At 51.5% G+C, this 22,341-nt stretch overlaps 1 protein-coding gene across 2 annotated transcripts; it reads left to right on the top strand.

The window, feature by feature from the left end:
• The first annotated feature begins 5,492 nt into the window (after positions 1-5,492).
• On the top strand, positions 5,493-11,152 carry POLR3D (RNA polymerase III subunit D). Of its 2 annotated transcripts, XM_040971394.1 has the most exons (9): positions 5,493-5,585; positions 5,813-5,982; positions 6,724-6,767; positions 8,111-8,262; positions 8,425-8,549; positions 8,688-8,856; positions 9,145-9,410; positions 10,042-10,194; positions 10,389-11,152. In XM_040971394.1, exons 2-9 carry the CDS (start codon positions 5,818-5,820, stop codon positions 10,509-10,511), a joined length of 1,197 nt encoding a protein of 398 aa, XP_040827328.1. In that variant the 5' UTR covers positions 5,493-5,585; positions 5,813-5,817; the 3' UTR covers positions 10,512-11,152. The 2 variants fall into 2 exon arrangements, with proteins under 2 accessions (XP_040827328.1, XP_040827329.1); XM_040971395.1 differs by lacking the exon at positions 5,493-5,585 and having other exon boundaries at positions 5,802-5,982.
• The last annotated feature ends 11,189 nt before the right edge of the window (positions 11,153-22,341 follow it).

Raw genomic sequence — 22,341 nt, 5'->3', positions numbered from 1 at the left:
ACAGGTCCTATGAGACCCTTGCAGGATAGGAACATCTCACTTTAGAATTTCAGAAGGGTGAGCATGGGGCTTCGTGGGCAAGACACTGTATCCCATGTTCAAATGCTTGGCTTTCATCCTGGCTTCGTTCCCACTAATGTGCACCCTGGGAGGCAGCAGGTTCAAGTATTTGGGCCAGGACACTCAGATGGAAAAACCCAAAAGCAGCTCCTGGCTTTAGATCAACTTACCTCTGGCCATTGAAGCCATTTGGAGATTGAACCAGCAGATCTCTCTCTCTCTTTCCTTCTCTTTCTGTAACTCTCCCTTTCAAATGAAAATTAAAAAAAAAAATTTAAGAGAGTGTTAGTATCTTGTTTTTCACCACTCAGAAATATGCATGTAATAGATGCATGTCATTTATTACTAAAAGTAGAGCTAAAGTGTAAATTTGCTTCAGAACCAGCTTTTCCCGGTCATCACCATCTTCTCATCGCATCGTCTCTCCAGCATCTTCAACCGCTATCCAATATTCTTTTGGTTAGGCTACATGCCCTGATATGGAACTGATCTATTCTGATTATTGTTGTCTGTTCTAAACAAAACTGCTGCAAGCCTCTTTACGGCAAAACCCCTCCCCATTCCTTCATTGCATTTCTATTAAAACGCTAAAGTGTACAGACTTTATTTGAATATAGATTCAGACAAGCTATAAAAACCCCTGATGAAGAAAGGTGAACCCGAACTGGATGTTTGATAGTATTTAGAGGTTGTTTCTTCTAACAGTGATATTAATTTTGAAAGACATTTTATTTCATTGAAAATTACAGAGAGGAGAGAGAGAGACAGAGTTCGAGCACCCAACCGGTGGTTTATTCCACAGATGGCAGCAAACACTTGAGCTATCTTATGCTTTTCTCAGGTGCATAAGCAGGGAGCTGGATCGGACGTGGAGCAGCTGGGACTTGAACCGGTGCTCATATGGAATGTCGGTGCCGCAGGCAGTAGCTTTACCCACTATGCCACAATGCCAACTCTTACTGCATTTTTTTTTTTTTTAAAGATTTATTTTTATTATTTTTTCATTGGAAAGGCGGATATACAGAGAGGAGAGACAGAGAGGAAGATCTTCCGTCCGATGATTCACTCCCCAAGTGAGCGCAACGGGTCGATACTATGCCGATCCGAAGCCAGGAGCCTCTTCCGGGTCTCCCACGCGGGTGCAGGTTCCCAAAGCTTTTTGGGCCGTCCTCGACTGCTTTCCCGGGCCACAGGCAGGGAGCTGGAAGGGAAGCGGGGCTGCCGGGATTAGAACCGGCGCCCATATGGGATCCCGGGCGTGCAAGGCGAGGACCTTTAACCACTTGCGCCACCGCGCCGGGCCCCTTACTGCATTTTTATTTTTTGTCCAAGAGAGTTTCTAATCTTTAGAGATACATATTGTAATATTCATAGATGAATTATATAACATCTGTGATTTGTTTCAAAATAATCCCAGGAAAATGGGTGGCAGTAGAGGGGAAACAAGGCGATGGTTAAAGCTGGGGACTTTGGGATCCAATCACCTATTCTCTCTCCCCAGGGTATCTGGCGTGCAATTTCCACAAGTGTTTCCATTTAAGCTACAGTGGCAGTGAGCGCACTCGGTGAGGACCAGGAATGAGTTCCAGGAATGAGGCTCCTCAAACGCTGGTGAGAGGTGGACTCTCACCTTCTTGATCGCAGGTAGGCTGATGGGGCAGGGAGGGACACTGGCACGTGCGTCTGAAGGAGACGGAGTGCAAAGGAGGGACTCTGCACCGTGCAAGTGCAGGGCCAGGACGGAACCGACACATCTGAGCATCAAGTTGCCTGCCGGAAGCACAGGCAGCCTGCCGCTCGCTTCTGCAAGTTCTAGCGCGTTCCCCACTGCTGCCCTAAGTGCACTGATGCTCTGGGCTGAGGAAGCAGGTGCCCAAGCAGGCCATAAAAACAGCGGCCTACGGTGGCAGATGCGGAAGAACCATGCAGATTTCCCAGGGCATATTAGCTTTATGCTTTGGAAATTTTACATCGGAATCCCTTACCAGTTATTTAGTTTTGAATTTAATAAAGAATATGAAAACGATTGTAAAAACTCAACATGCTTCTAAGCATTTACTCTGCTAAGGAATGGAATAACAATTTTTTTTGTTAGCATTTTAAAAATAAGGATGAGCATTGTGGAACAGTGGGTGAAGCTGCCCCGTGGGGTACTCACATCCTTTATTTGAGCTCCTGGTCCCAGTCCTGGCTACTCTTTCCCCATTCCAGTTTCCTATTGATGTGTCCTAGGAGGCAGTGGAGGATGGCTCCTGCGTGACGGGCTTGTGTGGAGTTTTGGGCTCCTGGGCTTCTGCCTGGACCAGCTCTGACTGCTTGAAGCATTTGGAGAGTGAAACAATAGCTGAAAACAACAACAGCAACAACAACAAAAACCTTTCCCCTTGCTCTGTCTCTCAGGTAAAAATCAATAAATGAACATTTAAAAAAACAACACACTAATGAAATATCAGAGGGACAAATGACTCCAAGGGAAAAAGCTAGGAAAAAAACAAGAGAATTACAAAAGTGAAATGAGACACCGAGGGACTCATAAAGCAGCTTGTGACGGTACTGCTGGTAATTGGAAGTAGTTCCTCTTCATTTCAGCTTTTCAATGGTCGTCAGAACTCATAGGAACCTAGGCCTGGCACTGTGGAGTAGTGGGTTAAGCCGCCCCCTGTGACACTGGCATTCTACTTTGGAGTGCTGGTTTGCGTCTCCAGGTCACTTGGCTTCTCATCCAGCTCCCTTCCTGTTTCTGGGAAAAGCAACAAGGATGGCTCAAGTACCTGGGCTCCTGCTGCCCACGTGGGAGACCCAGATCAAGCTCCTAGCTCCTGCCTTTGGCCTGGCCCAGCCCTGGGCATTGCAGCCATTTGGGGAGTGAACCAGCAGACGGAAGATCTCTCTCCTTCTCTGTCTCTCCCTCTTTCTCTGTAACTCTGCCTTTCTCTCAAAGACTTATTTTCATTAGAAAGTCACATTCACAGAGAGAAGGAGAGACAGAAAGATTTTCCACCTGCTGGTTTACTTCCCAAGCGCCCACAACGGCTGGAGCTATATGTTTTTATTGTTACAGTGCACTTAATTTTTTTTTTTTTATTTGAAAGGCAAAGTTAAAAAGAGAGGAACAGGGAGAAAGAGATCTTCCATCTACCGGTTCAGTCGCTGCATTGGCCAGGGCTGGGCCAGGCTGAAGCCAGGAGCTGGAACGCCATCCTAGTCTCCCATGTGGCTGAGAGGGACCCAAGCACTTGTGCCATCTTTTCCTGCTTTCCCCGTGCCATCAGCAGGGAGGAGGATCCAGCAGTCGTGTTTGTGCCCCCCTGGATGCCATCCTTTTCTTGCGTTCAGTGTCCTCTCCCTGCACTCACGGTGGCTAGGAGACAGCTTGCCGTGGCTGGTTCATCTATGCACTCCGTACAGCAAATGAAATCAGACTGCACGTCCCTAGTTGAGAGTCTGGGTATTTTTGGTCATGTGTTTGAATACGACCCATTTTGAAAGCCATTTAGCATCTGAAGAACCGTAATGTGTGTGTTCAAACTGCGGAAATGCGGCAGTTTCTCATAAGCCTTTGCTAACCCTGCAGATCACCCCTTGCACTCGTGGGCAATTATCTCAGAGAAAGGATGTGGCGTTCCACACCAGCCACGCGTGTGTGTTCAGCGCAGCTTGACCCCTAACGCCCCCCAAACGGGAAGCAATCCCCAAGGCTCCCCAGGGGTGAACAGTGCCACACCCCAAGCATACTCGGCAAGAGAGAGAAAAGGAATCAACAGGAACAGCGCATTGGAGCATCTCCAAGAAATGCTGCCGAATGGAAAGCAAACAACAAGATTATAGAAATGGGGAACAGACCGGCAGAGAGCAGAGCGCATGGAGAGCGGGTATCACAGGAAAAGCACCTGGCAGGAGCCGCGTGCCGACGCAAATGTCACCACTGTCAGCTTCCTGCCTGGGACCTCTGCGATGCGCAGAACGCAGAACCTCCAGTGGGAGACCGTGGCTAGGGAGACTCAGCGGAAGTTCCAGCATCATCGATTCAGCCTGGCCTAGTGCTCAGTGATTTGGGGCATGGACCAGTGGATAGATTTGTTCTCACTGACTTCTAAATAAATAAACAAATAAATAAAATCAGCGAGCACCAATCTGGTAGCTCAACGGGCTAATTCTGCAAGTTCTGGCATCGCATACGGGCTCTGGTTCATGTCCTGGATGCTCCAGCTCCCCGCTGATGGCCGCAGAAAACAGCAGAAGGCGGCCCAAAGCCTTGGGAGCCTATCCCCACGTGGGAGACCTGGAGGAAGTTGCTAGCTTCTAGCTGTGGATCAGCTCAGTTCCAGCTGTTGTGATCATCTGGGGAGTGAACCAGTAGCTGGAAGAGTATACAAAATTATGGTACAACGTAACAGCTCTGTGAAGGGGACTGAATATACTACAAAGAAATGGTTTCTTTTCCTCTAACATTCCTTAATGTTAACAGATGTTTTCATATATTCCATCCCGTGGTTCACTCTCTGTGTGAACAAGCCAGGCGCCAAGAATTCCGTCTGGGTCTCCCAGGTGGATAAGGGTACCTTGGTCCTTGGCCCACCCACAGCTGCTTTCCTAGGCGCATAAACAGGCAACTGGATGAGAAGTGTAGCCAGGACTTGAACCCGTGCCCATATGGACTGCAGATGAGGCAAGTGCCCCTTAAAGGGCAATTTTTAAATGTTAACTTATGTTCATCAGAGTCACATTCAAACTTTCTTGAACCTTCAGATCCTTCCACGTTTTGACCAAGGTCGCACACTGGGGTGATACGGTCATGAGGAGCCCAGGACGGGTGGGTGATCGGGCAGCGGTGGGTCCAGGATCAGCTGCTCCAGAGGCGCCCATCGCCCCGCACCCGCACGGTGTCAGCCCCAGAACTCCACGGGGGCGGCTGGGAGCCCGGGCCAGGGTGTTGTCTGCTCTCTCCCTCACCGCGGCAGTGACCGCGCCAAGGTCACCACGGACAGCCCGCGGCGAGGGTTCCCACAGACTCGGGAAGCCCTGACTGTGGATCCGGGTCTGGTTCTCGGTCCCCGCGCCCCACCCCGAGTCGCGCGACCCCACGGCTCCCCGCGCGACCGAGTCGTGGAGAAGCCCCACGTTGGATCCTGGAATTCGCCCAGGCGCTACCTTCAGCTCGGCGACCCTCAGCACCCCTCTAGTCGGCCTCCAAGAAGCCCTCTCCCGCAAGCGCCACAGCGTAACCACAGCCCAGGTCGGTCTGCCCCCTTCTCTCCCCTCAAGCCAGCTTTTTCGCCCTCTCAACCCAGCTTTTCCCGACTCCGGGAAGAACCGGGAAGAGAAGGCGGAGAGGAAACGCAGACGCCGCCTAATAAATACTGTGACTTGGCCCCGCCTTCCAGCGTCACTTCCGCTCCGCGCCAAGATGGCGTCGCCCAGGTCCTGCCACGCAGACTTCCGCCCGGCGCGGAGAGCGAGGGTTGGCGGCGAGTGGAGGCGGCGGTGAAGCGGTTTGGACACGCGGCTGTGTAACCGCCGCCGGGGTGTGTCCCTGCCTCGTCCCTTCCTTGTCGGGGGTTCCGGGGGGGACGAGGACGGGTGTGAGCCGCCAGGCCGGGGAGCGGCGCCAACGTGGGAAGGGGAGGAGCCGAGACGCCCCCGGAGGGCCGAGCTCAGGGGCGGGATGTGGGGTGGAGTGCGAGCGGCCGGCCACGTGGGTGGGGTTCCGTGTGGCTGCCGTCGAGTGACTCTGTCGCCCCTTGTCTTCCAGGCGACATGTCGGAAGGAAACGCCGCGGGCGAGCCCAGCGCTCCGGGGGGACCCCGACCCCTCCTCTCCGGGGCCCGGGGGCTGATCGGGCGGCGGCCAGCGCCCCCTCCCACGCCGGGCCGTCTGCCCTCCATCCGCTCCCGGGACTTGACTCTCGGGGGAGTCAAGAAGGTATTCCCGCCTCCCCTCCGCACACACACCCTGAATTGTTGAGAAGCTTAACTGGAGCCCCAGACCAAGTTCCTGGTGGTGGTGGTGGTGGGCGAGGGGCATGGGGGTATCACGTGAGAGGCCCGTGCAAGGCAGAGGATGAGCCAGTTGAGCCACGGCTCCCAGGGTCCCAGATTATTCCAAAATTCCAGCTTTGCAGCCTGGCAGATCCTAGACAGGGCACCGGAGCCCTGTCAGGGTTTGGGGTGACCAGAAGTGATGACAGGATGTAAAGCAGCCGGCTTTTAAAGACTCTGCTTCACCTAGGGCCAGCTTTGGTGCCGGGTCTAATAGTGTCAGTGTCATAGTGTGTGTGTGTGTGTGTGTGTGCGTGTGTGCGCGCGCGCTGTTGTCCCCGCTGGAGCCAGGCAGCCGTGACTGCCCCTGTGCTATCTGTATAATAGATGGCGGGTGAGTGGCGACAGGAGATGGCAGGCCTTGGCATGTGTGTGGACAGTCCTAGAGGGTCTCCATTCAGAGGGTGGGCAGGTGCTAGCTGAAGCCCAGTTTGCTGTGTGTGACTGCTGCCACCGTGGCAGGTGTCTGTCTAAAGGTCTGACAATGCTGTGGTGTGTGCGGGAAGAGCCTCAGGGTGGCCTTGGACCCTAGAAGACGCCCACTGTGGGGACGGGACGCTTGTCCTGTATCTTAGGAGGTCAAGACATAGCAAACCGGTGACTCGTGGCTGCATTTTATTTTCAGAAAACTTTCACTCCCAATATCATCGGTCGGAAGATCAAGGAGGAGTAAGTAACCGACGGCCTCGTTTTGTGGCTCTGAGCTTGGCAGCTGTCGGGAAGGGACTAGGTGATGGCTGTTCAGTGTGTGCGTCTCTGTTTTTAAGATTTATTTATCTTTATTGGAAAGGTACATTTACAGAGAGGAAAGATGTGAAGAAGCATCTTCCATCTGCTGGTTCACTCTGCATGTGGCCACAATGGCTAGAGCTGAGCCAGTCGGAAGCCAGGAGACAGGAGCTTGTCACATGGGTGCAGGGTCCCAGGGCTTTCGGCCGTCTTCAGTTGCTTTCCCAGGCCACAGGTAGCAGGCTGGATGGGAGGTGGAGCAGCTGGGGCGCCAGCCTGTGACTATATAGGGTGCTGGAACTTGCAGGTGGAGGATTAGCCAGTTGAGCCATGTTGCTGGCCCCTTTGGTTCTTTTCACTAGTGGTCATTAAGCTTGGCCCTCAGATGACCCTGTTAATTTTTTTTTTTTTAAGATTTGTTTGGGTAGAGGTACTAGGAGTGGGTTGCATGGAAGGTCTTCAATTGCTGGTCATTGTGTTCATTCCTCAAATGCCTATAGTGGCTATGGCTGGGCCAGGCAGGAGCCAGAAGCTTCTGCTTAGTCTCCCACGTAAGTGCAAGCGCCCAAGAGCGTGGGCCGTCTTCTGCCGCTCTCCCAGGTGCATTAGCACGGAGTTGGATGGGAAGTGGAGCAGCTGGGACATGAACCCTTTCCCATGCGGAATGTCAGCCTTGCAGGCAGCAGGGTAATCCACCCTGTCACAACATTGACCCCTGTCAGGTGAAAAAGTGCAGGTGCCTGGTGCTTGGAAATTGCGATTGGATTTGATTGCACTATGCTGGAGTGATTCTGTTTTCCAGCTAGAGTTAAGAGACAATAGTTTAAACCAGGGGTGTGGAAATGCCCAGCGTATGGGCAATTTAAGACACATAAAATCATTTGGCCGTGCCCCATCAAGGCAGCGACAGGCAAAACCTGAAATTTAATCGATCTATGTCAGGCTAGTGTTTATGCGGGTCAGTGTGTATGGCCCTTGAGTGATGTTATAAATGTGCAGATGACCTTGGCAGAGATAAGCTGGCTTTCCTTTGCTTCAGACAGACGTGGTTACACTGTCCCTTAATGGCCTTCCTACTTTTAGTCAGTGTTGTCCCCCAGCCCCCCAAAATCTGTTTTGGGCAAGAAGATGAAGTAAGGCAGACTGAGTGACCTTACTCAGGAAGCAAGGAAGATGCTGGCTTTGCGGTGGAGTTCTGATGGGTGGTGGGGACTCCCTGATCAGTGGAGGAGCATGTTGGAGCTCGTGTGGGCGGTTTCCCGGCATTCGCTCGTCTTTCTCAGGCCCAAGGAGGAAGTGACTGTCAAGAAGGAAAAGCGTGAGAGAGAGCGAGACCGGCAGCGAGAGTGGCATGGCCGGGGCCGCGGCCGCCCGGAAGTGATCCAGTCCCACTCCATCTTTGAGCAGGGGCCTGCTGAGTTGATGAAGAAGAGAGGTAATGAGGCAGGGGCAGAAGGGTGGGGGGCCAGTAACGGGCCCCAGTGCGGGCTGTCCAGGAGAAGGCCAGTGCAGTGGACCCGCCCTGCAGCCCGTGTATCTACCCAGGCTGTGAGCCCCCGCCTGACGTGTTCCCACCGTATGGGGTGATTTCCTGCAGGGAACTGGGATAAGACAGTGGACATGTCAGACCTGGGCCCCTCTCACATCATCAACATCAAGAAGGAGAAGAGGGAGACGGACGAGGAGACCAAGCAGATCCTGCGCATGCTGGAGAAGGATGACGTGGGTACTCGGGGGGTGGGGCAGGGCTTCTGGGGAACTCGCCGGGGGCCGGGGATCCGGATGGGCAGCAGCGGGCTCTCTGGTTAGGAGTGAGGTCTCTGTTGTGACCCTCTGTTGTGACCTGCTCTGCTCTGGCAGTTCATCGATGACCCCGGCCTGCGCAATGACACTCGGAACATGCCGGTGCAGCTGCCATTGGCACACTCTGGCTGGCTTTTTAAGGAGGAGAATGAAGAGCCAGATGTGAAGCCCTGGCTAGCTGGCCCCAAGGAGGAGGACATGGAAGTGGACGTGCCAGCTGTGAAAGGTATTGTGGGGTCATCACCTTCTCCAGGCTGTCCCCAAGAAATCCCTGCGGCCAGTCCTGAGGCTGCCACTCCTGGTTAAGCCCTCTTCCAGTTGTCAACATCCGTGGGCTGGACCAAGAAGTGGGCCACACCTCTAGTACAGGTCTTACACGTGCCCTCTCACCCCTCTCCGTATCTGGCTCCCTGCTGAGTGGTTGCGGGATGGACTGGGGCACAGGGCTGGGCATGGGGAGGCAGTGTAGAAGGCGCCCACTTGGTGTCTCTGCTGTGTTTGTCACCCCGCGCAGTGAAAGAGGAGCCCCGAGACGAGGAGGAGGAGCCCAAGGCCAAGGCCCCTCCGCGAGCAGCCCGCAAGAGCCCGGGCTTGCCCAAGGACGTGTCTGTGGCCGAGCTGCTGAGGGAGCTGAGCCTCACCATGGAGGAGGAGCTGCTCTTCCTGCAGCTGCCAGACACCCTCCCGGGCCAGCCGCCCACCCAGGACATCAAGCCCGTCAAGACGGAGGTGCAGGGAGAGGACGGTCAGATGGTGCTGATCAAACAGGAGAAGGACCGGGTAAGGCTTCGCCAGGACTCAGGTGAAACCTGGGGGTGCGGGCCTGGAAAGGGAGCTGCCCTGTGGGGGCAGAGCAGGTGTGCCATCCTCGCCACCACCCATGCCGCCCATTCTCAACCTCAACAAGGGCCTAAGGCTGCATGCTTCCGGCCCCAGGTTCCCATAGGTGTGCCAGCTTTTTAGGATGGATTGTTCCAAACCTAAGCAGGTGCCTGGAAAAGTTCACAGAACATGGAGATAAAAGTTTATTTGGGTGCAGAAAATCTTGAAATGCATGCGTGTGGGTGGTCTTGAAAAAAATGAATGGAAATGCACATTATGAGAAACTGTGCCTGGCTTTCAGATGGTCTTGCACCAAAATTAACTTTTCATTTTCCGCAGTCTTTTTTTACACCTACTTTGATGGGAGGATGCACTCCTGCATCCCATCCCTCAGCTTCACCTGTGGGTATTCCGTCCGTCTGTTTGCCGTGGGTTTTGGCTCTTCACCAGTAGCAGATGGCCCCTTGGGAGCATGTCCTCTGGCCATTGCCCTCAGTGCCTGCCTCCAGGAGATGGACTGGGGACTGTTGGTGGAAGATGGAGGATAGCGCTCCTGGCCCAGTCTCCACACCCCTCCCTCTCTCCGCAGGAAGCCAAGCTGGCAGAGAACGCGTGTACCCTGGCTGACCTCACGGAGGGTCAGGTGGGCAAGCTGCTCATCCGCAAGTCGGGCAAGGTGCAGCTGCTCCTGGGCAAGGTGACTCTGGACGTGACAATGGGCACAGCGTGCTCTTTCCTCCAGGTGGGTACCTCATACCCTCCCGGGGGGCTGTGGCTGGGGGACAGTCAGGCTCTGCAGGGCTGGAGCAGTGGGAAAGCAGGGCCACTCACCAAGGGGGAGTGTTGTTCACTGCTCAGCGCCTGGGCTCTGGTGCTAGCACCGGGGTTGGGGGGCGGCTGTGTCCGAGGTTCTCATCCCTGTCTCATCCCTTGCAGGAGCTGGTGTCTGTCGGCCTTGGAGACAGTAGGACGGGGGACATGACGGTCCTGGGACACGTGAAGCACAAACTTGTGTGTTCCCCCGATTTTGAGTCCCTCTTGGAGCACAGACACCGCTAGGCTGAACAGATGGAGGAAGATATGACTGCCCACGGCTGCTGCCTGCTCCAGACATTGTGTTCTGGAGGCTGTGACCCAGAAGGGGCTGTGTGTCCACCCACTCCAGCCTTGAGCAGCCAGCGTCCCAGTTCTCCCCACAGGTGCTCCACGTGGCTCCCTCCCACGGCAGGCAGCAGTGGCGTGGCGACCTTTCCACCACGTGGATGTGGCAAGTCCTTGCTGCTGGGGGCCTTGCCCTCACTATTTATTTTTCTATTTAAAATCTGCAGCCAAGGGCATCCTCTCAATGGATGGTTGGCAGGGAAGGGACAGGCTCTGCTTGGCAGGGCCACCGAAGGAGGAGGCCAGGGGGTCTAGCGCTTGGCCACGCTCCCCCTCCACCCTGATGCAGTGGGGGGTGGTTAGCAGGGATCGGGTCCAGCCCTAAGTGTTGGTCCCAGCTTGTCTACTCTCAGTTCTGTGACCGTGGATGGACCCCCTAGTCTTCACGAGCCTCATGTGCCTCATCTGAGAAGTGGGGCTAGTACCTACCTTGCAGGGTTGGTATGAGGACTAAGCAGAGTACTGTAGGTGACAGTTCCTTGCACAAGGCCAGACACACACCCTATAGGCACTCAATAAATGCACATCGGTTTCCTTTCCTTGGCTGAGTCTACTTTCATATCAGAGATTCCATGGCTCAGAAATGACCACTGTCGCTCACTCCCTGCTTTGGCACCTGGCTTCTTGTTTAATTTATGATTTTCATTTTCTATTGCAAAAGCAGATTTTACAGAGAGAAGGAGAGAGAAAGGTCTTCCATCTATTGGTTCGCTCTGCAAATGGCTGGAGCAGCTAGAGCAGAGCCAGTCCAAAACTTCCAGGTCTCCTATGTAGGTGCAGGGTCCCAAGGCTTTGGGCCATCCTCCACTGCTTTCCCAGGCCACAAGCAGGGAGCTGGATTGCAAATTGAGACTCATATGGAATTCCTGCACATGCAAAGCAAGGATTTTGCTGTTGAGCCTTTGCGCCAGGCCCAATTTGTGCTTGTTTATTAAACAGAGCTGCTACCCACTGGGTCTCCTCTTTAAATTTTACAAGAGCAGGGGCTGAGCAGAGCCAATCCCAGAAGCCACGGGCTCCATCTGGTTCTCCCATGTAGGTGACGGGAACCTGTTCCCGGAGCCATTGCTGCGGCCTTGTGGGTTAGGGAGTCAGGAGCCAGAGCTGTGTGTCAAGCCCAGGCGTTGTGAGATGGGATGTGGGGTCTTAGCCAGCAAGGTCAGACACCCTGTGCCTTTCCCATCTTTGTCCCCCCACATCTTCCCGCACCCTGAGTCCTGGTCCTTTTCTTCCTGTTTTGCTCTGGCCAAGTGCTTCTTCAGGAGTTAGTGCGTGTAGTTCTGTTGGAAGAACTGCAGGAAGGCAGAGGTTTCTCTCCACACCCAACACTTCTGGATGACAGGGTGGGTCTCTGATTCATGCCCTGCAGCATGTAAGTAGCCCGTGCTCCTACAAGCATCTCTTGAACTATTCCTCAGGAAACCACTGGGAGTACTCAACTCGGTGATTACCACACGGTACCAAGTACTGCTAAGACGAAAAACCTTGGGTAAGAGAGAAGTTAGATTTATCAACAGATGGCCTTCCACTTGAGCAGCCTTCAGTTTGAGAATTCTGGCTGCCTCCTAGCCCAGCCTCAGCAGGTGCCACCTGCTGGCTGGATCCCGCCCCCAGCCCACCGCAGTGGCCAGTGAGTTGCTGGGACTGGGTCCCTGTTCCCTTCAGCAGGTGATTGTGCCCTATGCAGCCCTAGAGGGGCAGCTTTTCGACCTGTCTTAGCAAGGCTGGGGTTTTCCCTGATTTTGGGGGGAGTGTAGTTGCTGATGGCACAGCTGCCCTTGGCACATTACTTCTAGAACCCAGAGGCTCCGGGAAGAATGCTTCCTGTTGCCTGCCAGGCAGCCGTAGAGACGTGACAAATCTCCCTTCAGTCCTTTAGTTGCTGGAACCTGTTCCTTACCCCTCACAGCTGGGGTTTGTCCTGCAGGAGCCCCGAGGCTGCACCGCTCGGAGTATCGAGCAATGGCGATGCCCCTGCTAGAAGGTCTGTTGGAGAGTGCTGTTCTGCCGGGAACTGTTCCTTGGAAATAGGCTGTGAAAGCTGTGTATGGTCTAAGATCCAACCTCTTCAGAAAGTGTTTGCAAGGGAGTGTCAGTGAACTGCCATCAGCCCCGTTCATTTCCTGAATGAACAGCTGGGGTTGGGAATTTAGTCTGTCACAGGGGTCCTGGAATGCAGTCATTTGTGCTACCATCATTGTTTCGAAGAGTCTGTTGGCAGGAAGCTGGAATCGAGTCAGCTGGGAATTGAACCCAGGTCCTCTGATCCTATCCACTGCTAAACCCTTGCTCCCCCAGACAGCTTTGGTCCTTTTTAGGGCACAGCACTTTCTTTTAAATTCTGATTGCCCTTGGAGTTCCCATTGTAATCCCCATTTGCTTACCTTTTGCCCGTTTGTGTGTGTGAACCCAGTGGCCCTTGGTTAAGTATTTTACAAGTCTTTAGTGCTTTAACTCGGCCAGGAAAGATCTGAGGACACACCTTTAGCCCTCGCACCTTCATTTCATCATTTTACATGTCTTGTGGATTGAACCCGCTGACCCCTGTGTCAGTCCACACGGCCTCTCTCGACTCCTGCAGCCCGAAGGAGCTGTCATCCGTAAACGTGTCGAGGGAGCAGGAAGAACGAGGCAGCCCTACTCCTCTTGGCTGTCTCCAAAGCCTGTGTTGTCGCATGTGTGTGCAAATAGGAGAGAAGGCCAAAGCTGAGTGTTCATGCCTTGAGTGCAAATGGATGTGAACGTGTTACTCCCTGCGTCTGGCATGCTCACTGTCAGAGGAAGAATGATGAACTTTTTCATTTTTCCAGCTGTGTGGTGGACTGGCGTGTTCCGAGTCTGAGTTTGAATCTGCTGCCAGTGAAGTCACTTACCTTCCTTCAGCTCAGTTCAGCTGTGTCTCTCTCTTTTCAAAAAGATTTATTTTATTTGTATTGGAAAGTCAGACATACAGAGAGGAGGAGAGACTGGAAGATCTTCCATCCGATGATTCATTCCCCAATGGCTGGAGCTGTGCCGATCTGAAGCCAGGAGACTGGAGCCTCTTTTGGGTCTCCCATATGGGTGCAATGCCCAAGGCTTTGGGCTGGCCTCGACTGCTTTCCCAGGTCGCAAGCAGGGAGCTGGATGGGAAGTGGGGCCGCCGGGATTAGAACAAGCATCCATCTGGGATCCCGGCACATACAAGGTGAGGACTTTAGCACTAGGCTTCCACGCCTGACTCAGCTTTATCTCTTGATTTCACATACAAATGAAACAACAATAGCTTTTTCTTTTTTTAAGATTTATTTATTTTTATTGGAAAGTCAGATATATACAGAGAGGAGGAGAGATGGAGAGAAATATCTTCTGTACAATGATTCACTCCCCAAGTGACTGCAACGGCTGGTGCTGCACTGATCTAAAGCCAGGAGCCCAGATCCTCTCTCGGGTCTCCCACATAGGTGCAGGGTCCCAAGGCTTTGGGCCGTCCTCAACTGCTTTCCCAGGGCACAAGCAGGGAGCTGGATGGGAAGTGGGGCTGCTGGGATTAGAACTGGTGCCCATATGGTATCCTGGCACGTTCAGGGTGAGGACTTTAGCCGCTAGGCCACTGTACCGGGCCCCCAGCTCTCTTTTTAAAGATTTATTTTATTTTCATTTGAAAGGTAGAGTTAGAGAGCGTGAGAGATCTTCCACTTGCTAGTTCACTTCCTGTATTGCGTATTGCTGCAACCTCCAGAGTTGATCCAAAGCCAAGAGCTTCTGGGTTTCTCATGTGAGTGCGGGGCCCAAGGATTTGGGCCATCCTGTGCTGCTCTCCCAGGCCATAAATAAGGAGCTGGATTCGAAATGGGGCAATTGGGATTTAAACAGATATGATGGGTAGAAGCCTCGCCTACTGTGTCACAGCACCAGCCTCCAAGCTCACTCTTCTGTATCATTGGTCATCAAACTGGCATATTGTTTCCTTTTGTATTTAATAGTCCCCCACCCCACGTCAGGAACTCTAGGTTTCAGTGGTTTTGTTCCTGACAGTAACCCCAGGGCTGAAAATAGTTACTTGTTTAGAAAATAGCTACTGTGTTAGCTACTAAGTGTAAGTGCTAACTCAAAGAATGAAGGCAGAGAATGATGGCATGAAGGTTGCAGGTTGCGTTGTGCGCAAAGAGCTGAGCCAATGCCAGAAGACTGGTGCGGATACAAAGTCTTCCAGGGGAGGAATACCTGGTGCATTTTCAAGGAGGAGAAAGGTTTGGACTGACCTTGGGGGTAGGGCTGGGAGCCAGTTCAAGGTCTGGTTCTTGTGGCTCTGTGCAGAGCCTCTGGTTGGCACTAGAGTTTTACATGAATGTACTACAGCTGCTTGGGGCCCGGAAGGTGGTGAGACCCATCGGGGATTGCCGCCCACAGAGAAGTGCGGCTTCCTTTGGGATCCCACCGTTTGAGCTGAAAGTGTCTGGGCTGTCATTTTGCGGACTGGAGTGTGTGGCACAGAGAGACAAGACTGCCCGGAGCTGGTCCTTGGAGGGAGCTTGGATGTGTGGCCTTTGGGATGAGGCTAGGACTCGCACTCCTCTGGAACAGTAGCTCTTACCTTGCTGTTGTGTTCTCACCACCAAAACTGAACACCTGCCCCTTGGGGTGCCTACACCCCGTGTCAGAGTCTGCATCCTGGGTTCTGAGTCCTGGCTCTGCTCCCAGTGCGGCTTCCTGGGAGGGAGCAGGTGGTGACCCAGGCACTTGGGTCCCTGTCCTCCATGTGTGAGAGGTAAAAACAACACCACTAAGCACTTGACAAACTGTCACAACACACATCTATCTCGTGGCTGATACCCCATTTTAAGATGGATTCATCAACCTGTAATAGTGAATGGAAATGGTCCCACATATGAGGCTGGATCAGCTGTGGGATCCTTTAAGAAAGAATCAGCTCGGGTGGGCATCGTGGCACAGCAGATTAAGCCAGACCTGGGGAACAAAAGAGTGCCAGCATCCCATATGGGTACTGGTTCAAATTCTGACTGCTTCATTTTCAATCCAGTCCCTGCTTATGTGCCTACTCCTATGTGGGTGGCGCATATGGAGTTCCAGTTGTTCATTGAAGCCTGGCCTACCGCCTGCCCATTGTGCCCATTTGGGGGGGTGAACCAGCTCATAGAAGATTCTATCTTACTGCCACCTCTTTCTGTAATTCTGCCTTTAAAGTAAATAATCTTTTTAAAAAGTAGAATGAGTATAATTTTTTTTTCTTTAAATGCCCTGTCTCTTTTTTTAATGTTCACCAAGTTTTGAACACATGAATATGTGTCAAAATATTTGGTCCTGACCACTGTGGATGGGTTGCATTTTGGAATCCCTTCTGCAGTTGCCTGGACTGGGCCAGGTCAAATGATTTCACAGACCTTTGGCCAGAGGCCGGACATCCCCACCCCTGCTGGAAGCAGGACCAACAGGATATGGATGTAGAAAGAGGAAAGGGAGGTTAGGAGAGTAACTGGCCCATGACGGTGGCAGTGGACAAGTCCCATGAGGTCATCTGCGGGCCAGGGACACTGTGAGGCTGGTGGCACGGCCCAGTCTCAAGTTACAAATCCTCAGGACCAGGGAAGCTGGCGGTACAACTCTCAGGTTGAGGTCAAAAGCCCGAGTACTTGGCAAGGAGTGGGTTAGGGTGTGGGGAGTGAGAAGCCGGGAGTCTTCAGGTCCTAGCACGTGAGGGAGGGACGTGTCCCAGCTCTCACTGTTGCCAAGTGCAAGAGAGCACACTCGACCCAAGCAAAGGATGTTAGGAGGAGTCTTTGTTTGCCAAACTTGGTGACAGCGGCTCCCACTGCACTCCGGGACCACTAAGCCAAACCGCCAAAGTCGGGGGTTTTAAGCTCTCGTCCTCCAATCAGGTGACAGGCACGCAGTACAAACAAAGCTCCCGCGTGCAGGAGGCAGGAAGGGAATTACCAGAACCCAAAGTTTTGTTGTCGTTCACCTAATCTAGCAAGATAGGAGGCAGGAGGGGCCTGGGGTAATTTGCGCGCTGTCAGTTTTTCTGAATGGTGCGTCAGGCAGGAGGGGCGGGTGCACACATCACGCTTTCAATTAACTTGAATGGCGCCAGAGAGAGGAAGGGCGGGGTGTAGGAACGCGGTCCTGTCGGGTGTCCCGCAGGTGTGGCTGCACCCCACAACATCACAGGGGGACCAGTGGGCCTCCTCTCTGTTCTCCTCCACGGTCTCAATCTTGGCCTTCCCAAGACAGCTTTGACCCCATGCTAGTCCTTCCTGGAAATACTTTCTCAGACTCGAAATAACGTCACCCCGGCTTCCAGGTATTCTCGAATCTGACCAAGTGGTACTTAGTGTAGGGGTTATCATTTCCTTCCTGCAGAATAGAGTGATGCTTTTGCCCCAATGACTTCTTCATGACTTACGTGCTGTTTTTCTTGGCTTCATGGCTCAACCTGCTTTCTTTTCCTCCTTCCACGTGGGCCACCTCTTTGCCCTTTGGCAGACCTCCTCCGCTTCCACTGTGTATTCTGCCAGCGCCACGGTGTGACCAGTTATTCCCGGGTTACCTAGCAGGTCCGCTGGTGGGAGACACAACTTGAGAGTTCCTAGAACACCACGGTTCTTCTGACTTCGAAATACCGGGGAGTGTTACCCCTCTTTGGGTTCAAAGGAGAGAAGGCAGGCGCTGGAGACAGTCATGCAGGGCAGCTGATCTTGACCCGAACTGCAAATGGTCCTGAGAGTGGGAGCAGCCAGTATTCGGCAGGAGGAGACCGACTTTCATAATGCCGCCATCCGACATCAATTTTAAGAGACTGACTTCTTTTTATTGCAAAGTCAGATTTACAGAGAGAAGGAGAGACAGAGAGAAAGATTTTCCATCCCCTGCCTCACTCCCCAAGTGGCCACAACGGGCGGAGCTGAACTTCTTCTGGGTCTCCCATGTGGGTACAAGGTCCGAGGCTTTGGACCGTCCACAACTGTTTTCTCAGGCCACAGGCAGGGAGCTGGAAGGGAAGTGGAGCAGTAGGGATCTGAACCAACGCCTGTATCCTGGGATCCTGGTGAATGCAAGGCGAGGATTTAGCCACTAGGCTAATGCACTGGGCCCCTTTTCATCACTCCTAATGCCCCACTGCCTGGGACATTCCCGCACTGGTTTTGTTTCAGTCCCTGCCTTCAGAGGAACCTGGACTGGGTCACCCACCTGCTAGACACACCTGTGATAACCAGCCGGCCTGTGGTGCCTGCCTCTCCACCCAAACTTTCAATCTAGGGCCTTTTTCCCCCCTTCAGCTTGAAGTTCGTCTTGGTGTGAATACATTCCTTCAGAAGGAGTTTATTGAAGGTGCACCTGTCAGTTTGTGTTTACCTGAGAGTATTCTATTTTTCCCCTTGATGTGGATCAGAATTTTCACTATGCACATGCATTAATTTACAGGTTAATATTTTGTCTGTCCCTCAATGTTCAGGCGTGGGTAGAATGAACCAGTCTTCTGGGACTGCTTGATTACTGAATCCACTTCTCATCCATACGGGTGGGCTTTTTTTTTCTTTTTAGATATATGTTTTTTCTTTTTAGATATTTTTGCTATTTTGTTCAACTGTGGTATTGGGCAGAACAGCTGTGATGTGCTAAATATAGATATCTTTTCAGTTTAATTTTCTTGTTTTCATCTGTTGAGATTCGCTGGACTTCTGGAATCTCAAGATTTGAATCTTGGGTCAGATTTAAAAAGTTTTCAGCCACTAACTCACTTGCTTTCTTTATTCCATATTACCTTTTTCTCACCATCTTTTGGATCTTCTGATTCTGCGTTTAGTGTTTTTCAACATCTCAAAATTTTTTTCCATCTGTTTGCATTTGTGCTACATTCTAGGTAAATATATTTAATTTATCTTCTAATTCTGGAGGTCTCCCTTCATGTAGCTACTCTATCGTGTTATTTTCCTCTGAGAATGTAATTTCAGGTGCATTATCCATTTAGAAGTTCTAATTTCTTCTCTTTCAAGCTTGGTCAATTTTAAAAATTAATAAAATAAAATTTCAAAGATGTATTTATTTTTACTGGGAAGGCAGATTTATAAACAGGGGAGTCAGAGAGAAAGATCTTCTGTCTGCTGGTTCCCTCCCCAAATGGCCAGAGTTGAGGCCACCCCAAGCCAGGGGCCAGGAACTTCTTCAGGTCTCTCCTGTTGGTGTGGGGGCCCAAGGATGTCAGCCCGTCTCTGCTGCCTTCCTGGGCCCTAAGCAAGGAGCTAGAACAGCTGGGACAGTGAAAGAAGAACAGCTGGGACCCAAAAACTGGTGCTCATGTGTGATACCAGCACCACAGGGGTAGGTTTAGCCTCTGCTCCATGGCATCGGCTCCTCCTAATGTGTTTTTAAAAACATCTTTAAGGGGTCTGGCGTGATAGCGTAGCGGCTAAAGCCCTTGCCTTGAATGCGCCAAGATCCCATATTGGTGCCGGTTCTAATTCTGGCAGCTGTTGTGGCCACTTGGGGAGTGAACCACCAGATGGAAGAACTTCCTCTCTGTCTCTCCTCCTCTCTGTATATCCACGTTTCCAATAAAAATAAATCTTAGAAAAAACACTTTTAAGGATTTTTATATGTAATAAAATTATTTGATTAGGGTACAGCATGATAACTCAATTGGCCAACCCTCCACCATGGAGGAGCTGCTCCACTTCCCTTCCAGCTCCCTGCTTGTGACCTGGGAAGGCAGTGGAGGACAGCCCAAAGTCTTTGGACCCTGCACGCACACGGGAGACCTGGAAGAAGCTCCTGGCTCGTGGCTGAGCTCTGGTAAACCGGCAGATGGAAGAATTTTCTCTCTTCCTCTCCGTAAATCTGCCTTCCCAATAAATATAAATCTTTGAAAAGTTATCAATTTTAGGAAGTGCTGCAAACATCACCATACATTTTGAGGTGTATGCTCATCAGCCTCATGAGTCATTTGGCCCATTTGCACTGCAAGTCCCCCCACCCCCCAGCCCCGCTCCCAGCCCCAGGCAAGCCCTGGTTGACATGCTGTCCATAAATGCTTCTCTTCCAGACATTTCACAGAAATGAAGTCCTATGACACATGTCTGGTTTGTTCACTTAATGTACTGTGCTCACCCGAGACACAGCATGGTGCTGGCATGCGTATACGGTAGCGGTCTCAGGCAATTACATAATGGAGCTGAGAATTTCCCGTTTCTTGGTGACGTTGCAACCACTGTGACATTGTAGCACAGTTACTCATTATTTCTGGTCATGCTGATATAAACAAACCGACCTCACTTCCAGTCATATAAAAGTGTAGCAATACATATTTGCACAGTACATAATAGTTAAAAACAATGTGTAACAAATGGCCATGTCATTGTTCTATGTATTATGTTGCTGTATGTCTTTTTTCGTTCTATTTCAAAGATAGGGACAGAGACAGATCTTTCATCCACTGGTTCACTCCCCCACATACCTGCAACAGCCAGGGCTTGGTCAAGCCAAAGTTTAGAGCCTAGAGTTCAATGCAGATAACCCACAGTGGGTGGCAGGATTGTGTAGGCATCCAAGCCCCTCAGGGTGGCCAAGGTGAGCTGTCATTGGAGCACATTTCTACGTCGCCCAAGTTGAAACTGCTGCTTAGCATCCTTGCCCAGTTGACATGTAGCATTCGAAGACTGTCGTGAAACCATTTTAGAAAAAGTCCATGTTTTGTTCCTTCGCCGTTTCCAAGAGAGACCCAATCATCTAGGCCAGGGATGTTCTGAAGATCAGACTCGCTTCAGTAGCCGCAAATCCCTCCATGCAGTTGCAATGAACCCACAGCTCCATCCTCGGCCATAGATTTTGTCAGGCTATTCTGGAACCAACATGAGATGATTTTCCTGTTCCCACAGTTCACTTACGGTTGCTTCCCAACCCGAGTATTTCCATCATTTGGAGATTTCTGTTTTGAATGATTGTTCTGTCCACAACGGTTTTATAACTGCTTGGAGCCAATTTAAGCCGACTATTACCTATTACTAGAGCAACGAGTCCACACAGCGTCCAAGCAGGATGGATTGTCTGCTTCCCATAAGCTGTTAGGCAGAGGCGGAAGCTAATCAAAATAACGCCATGCTTGCTAAGTAAGCCTATTTATACGAGTGAGCTCTGACAATTAGGGGAGCCTGGAATTAAAAGATGAGTTTGTTTTGGTGCAAAACAAACCACCAACTACTTGCTTTCCCATCCCTTGCACTGTGACTTTGTAAAAGTATAAAAATTCTCACTTTCTTTGTCTTGACACGCCATCCTTCGAGATGATGGCTGCCATGCTGCCATAATAAAAGCTCTAGTTCTGTACAGCCTCATGTTCTCTGTTTATACATCTCGAATACTTGCGTGTATCTTTTTATTTTTCTTAAGATTTGTTTGACTCATTTGAAAGTCAGAGTACAGAGAGAGAAAGAGAAGGAGGGTATTTCTTGAACTTGGCTGTAACAGCTGGGAGCAGGCCAGGCCAAAATCAGGAGTCTGGACCCCTATTTGGATCCCCCATCTGAGTGACAGGGGCCTTAGTGTTTGGACCATCCTCCGGTGCTTTCCCCGGCACATTCGCAGGGAGCTGGATCTAAACTGGAGCAGCCAGGACTCAAACCAGCACTTACAGAGGATGCCAGTGCCACAGGTGGAAGCTTAACCGACTATGCCACAATGCCAACCCTGCCATGTTTCTCTTTCTCTAGAAAGTTAAAGCTAAGTTCCTGCTGGGCAGTTATCATTTGGTGGTTCTGAGAAATCTTGGAGAGAACTCAGAACTATTTTTGATGATGGATGTATTGTCTGTGAAGAATAAGATTCTCAGGGATGGCGCCATGGGATAATAAGTTAAGCCACCACCTGTGGTGCCATCATCCCATACGGGCACCAGTTCAATTCCTGACTGCTCCACTTCTAATCCAGCTCTCTACTTATGGACTGGGAAAGCAGCAGAGGATGGCTCAAGTCCTTAGGGCCCTGCACTCATGTGGGAGACCTGGAAAAAGCTTTTGGCTCCTGGTTTTGGCCTGGCTAGCCCCAGCCATTGCGGCCATTTGGAGAGTGAACCAACAGATGGAAGATCTCTCTCTCCTTTCTGTAAATCTTTCTAATAAAAATAAGCTTTTTAAAAGAGAGAGAGAGATTCAGGTTCTCTGGAATGAACCAGAAATGTCCTGTGATAATTTTCCAGGCAGGCAGCTTGCAGAGAATGTAGCTCCCACCAGAAGGAGTGTTTTTTTCTGTTGTTGTTTTTACCGCAGCAGGCGTTTGGAAAGGGATGTGCAACGCCCTGCGTGAGGCCGATTACACGACATGCTTTGCCTGGCCTTTTCACAGCTTTTCCAGCTGTTCCGTTGTTGAAGCCAGCCAACTGTTTTGGAGATTTCTTCACCTCCTTCATGTTCCTAGTAGTAAAATTGGGGAGTGTTTCTCCTTCCTGCTCCCCCTCCTCTTCCTCCCCCTCCTCCTGCAACTTTGTCTCCTCCCCTTTCCCTCTCCTCCTCCTTCATCAAGATGAATGACATGATCCTCAGTGTTATTACTCAAGTTCTTTTTTTTTATTCGAAAGGCAGAATTATAGAGAGGAGAAGACACAGATCTGCCATCCAGTGGCTCATTCTCGGATGGACATTAACAGCTGGAGCTGAGCTGGTCTGATGCCAGGGACCAGCATCCTCCTCCGGGTCTCCCATGTGGATGCAGGGGCCCAAGGCGTCGGGTCATCTGC

The sequence above is a fragment of the Ochotona curzoniae genome, unplaced genomic scaffold, assembly GCF_017591425.1.
Source record: "Ochotona curzoniae isolate NIBS_2020 unplaced genomic scaffold, NIBS_Ocur_1.0 contig_21, whole genome shotgun sequence".
Lineage (NCBI taxonomy): Eukaryota > Metazoa > Chordata > Mammalia > Lagomorpha > Ochotonidae > Ochotona > Ochotona curzoniae.
This window is presented reverse-complemented; position numbering and strand designations above follow the sequence as displayed.

Coding starts and splice junctions, on each gene's coding strand:
- POLR3D (XM_040971394.1), top strand. CDS start 5,818: ATGTCGGAAGGAAACGCCGCGGGCGAGCCCAGCGCTCCGGGGGGACCC. Junction 8,263..8,424: donor TGAGTTGATGAAGAAGAGAG/GTAATGAGGCAG, acceptor GATTTCCTGCAG/GGAACTGGGATAAGACAGTG. Junction 8,550..8,687: donor GCATGCTGGAGAAGGATGAC/GTGGGTACTCGG, acceptor CTGCTCTGGCAG/TTCATCGATGACCCCGGCCT.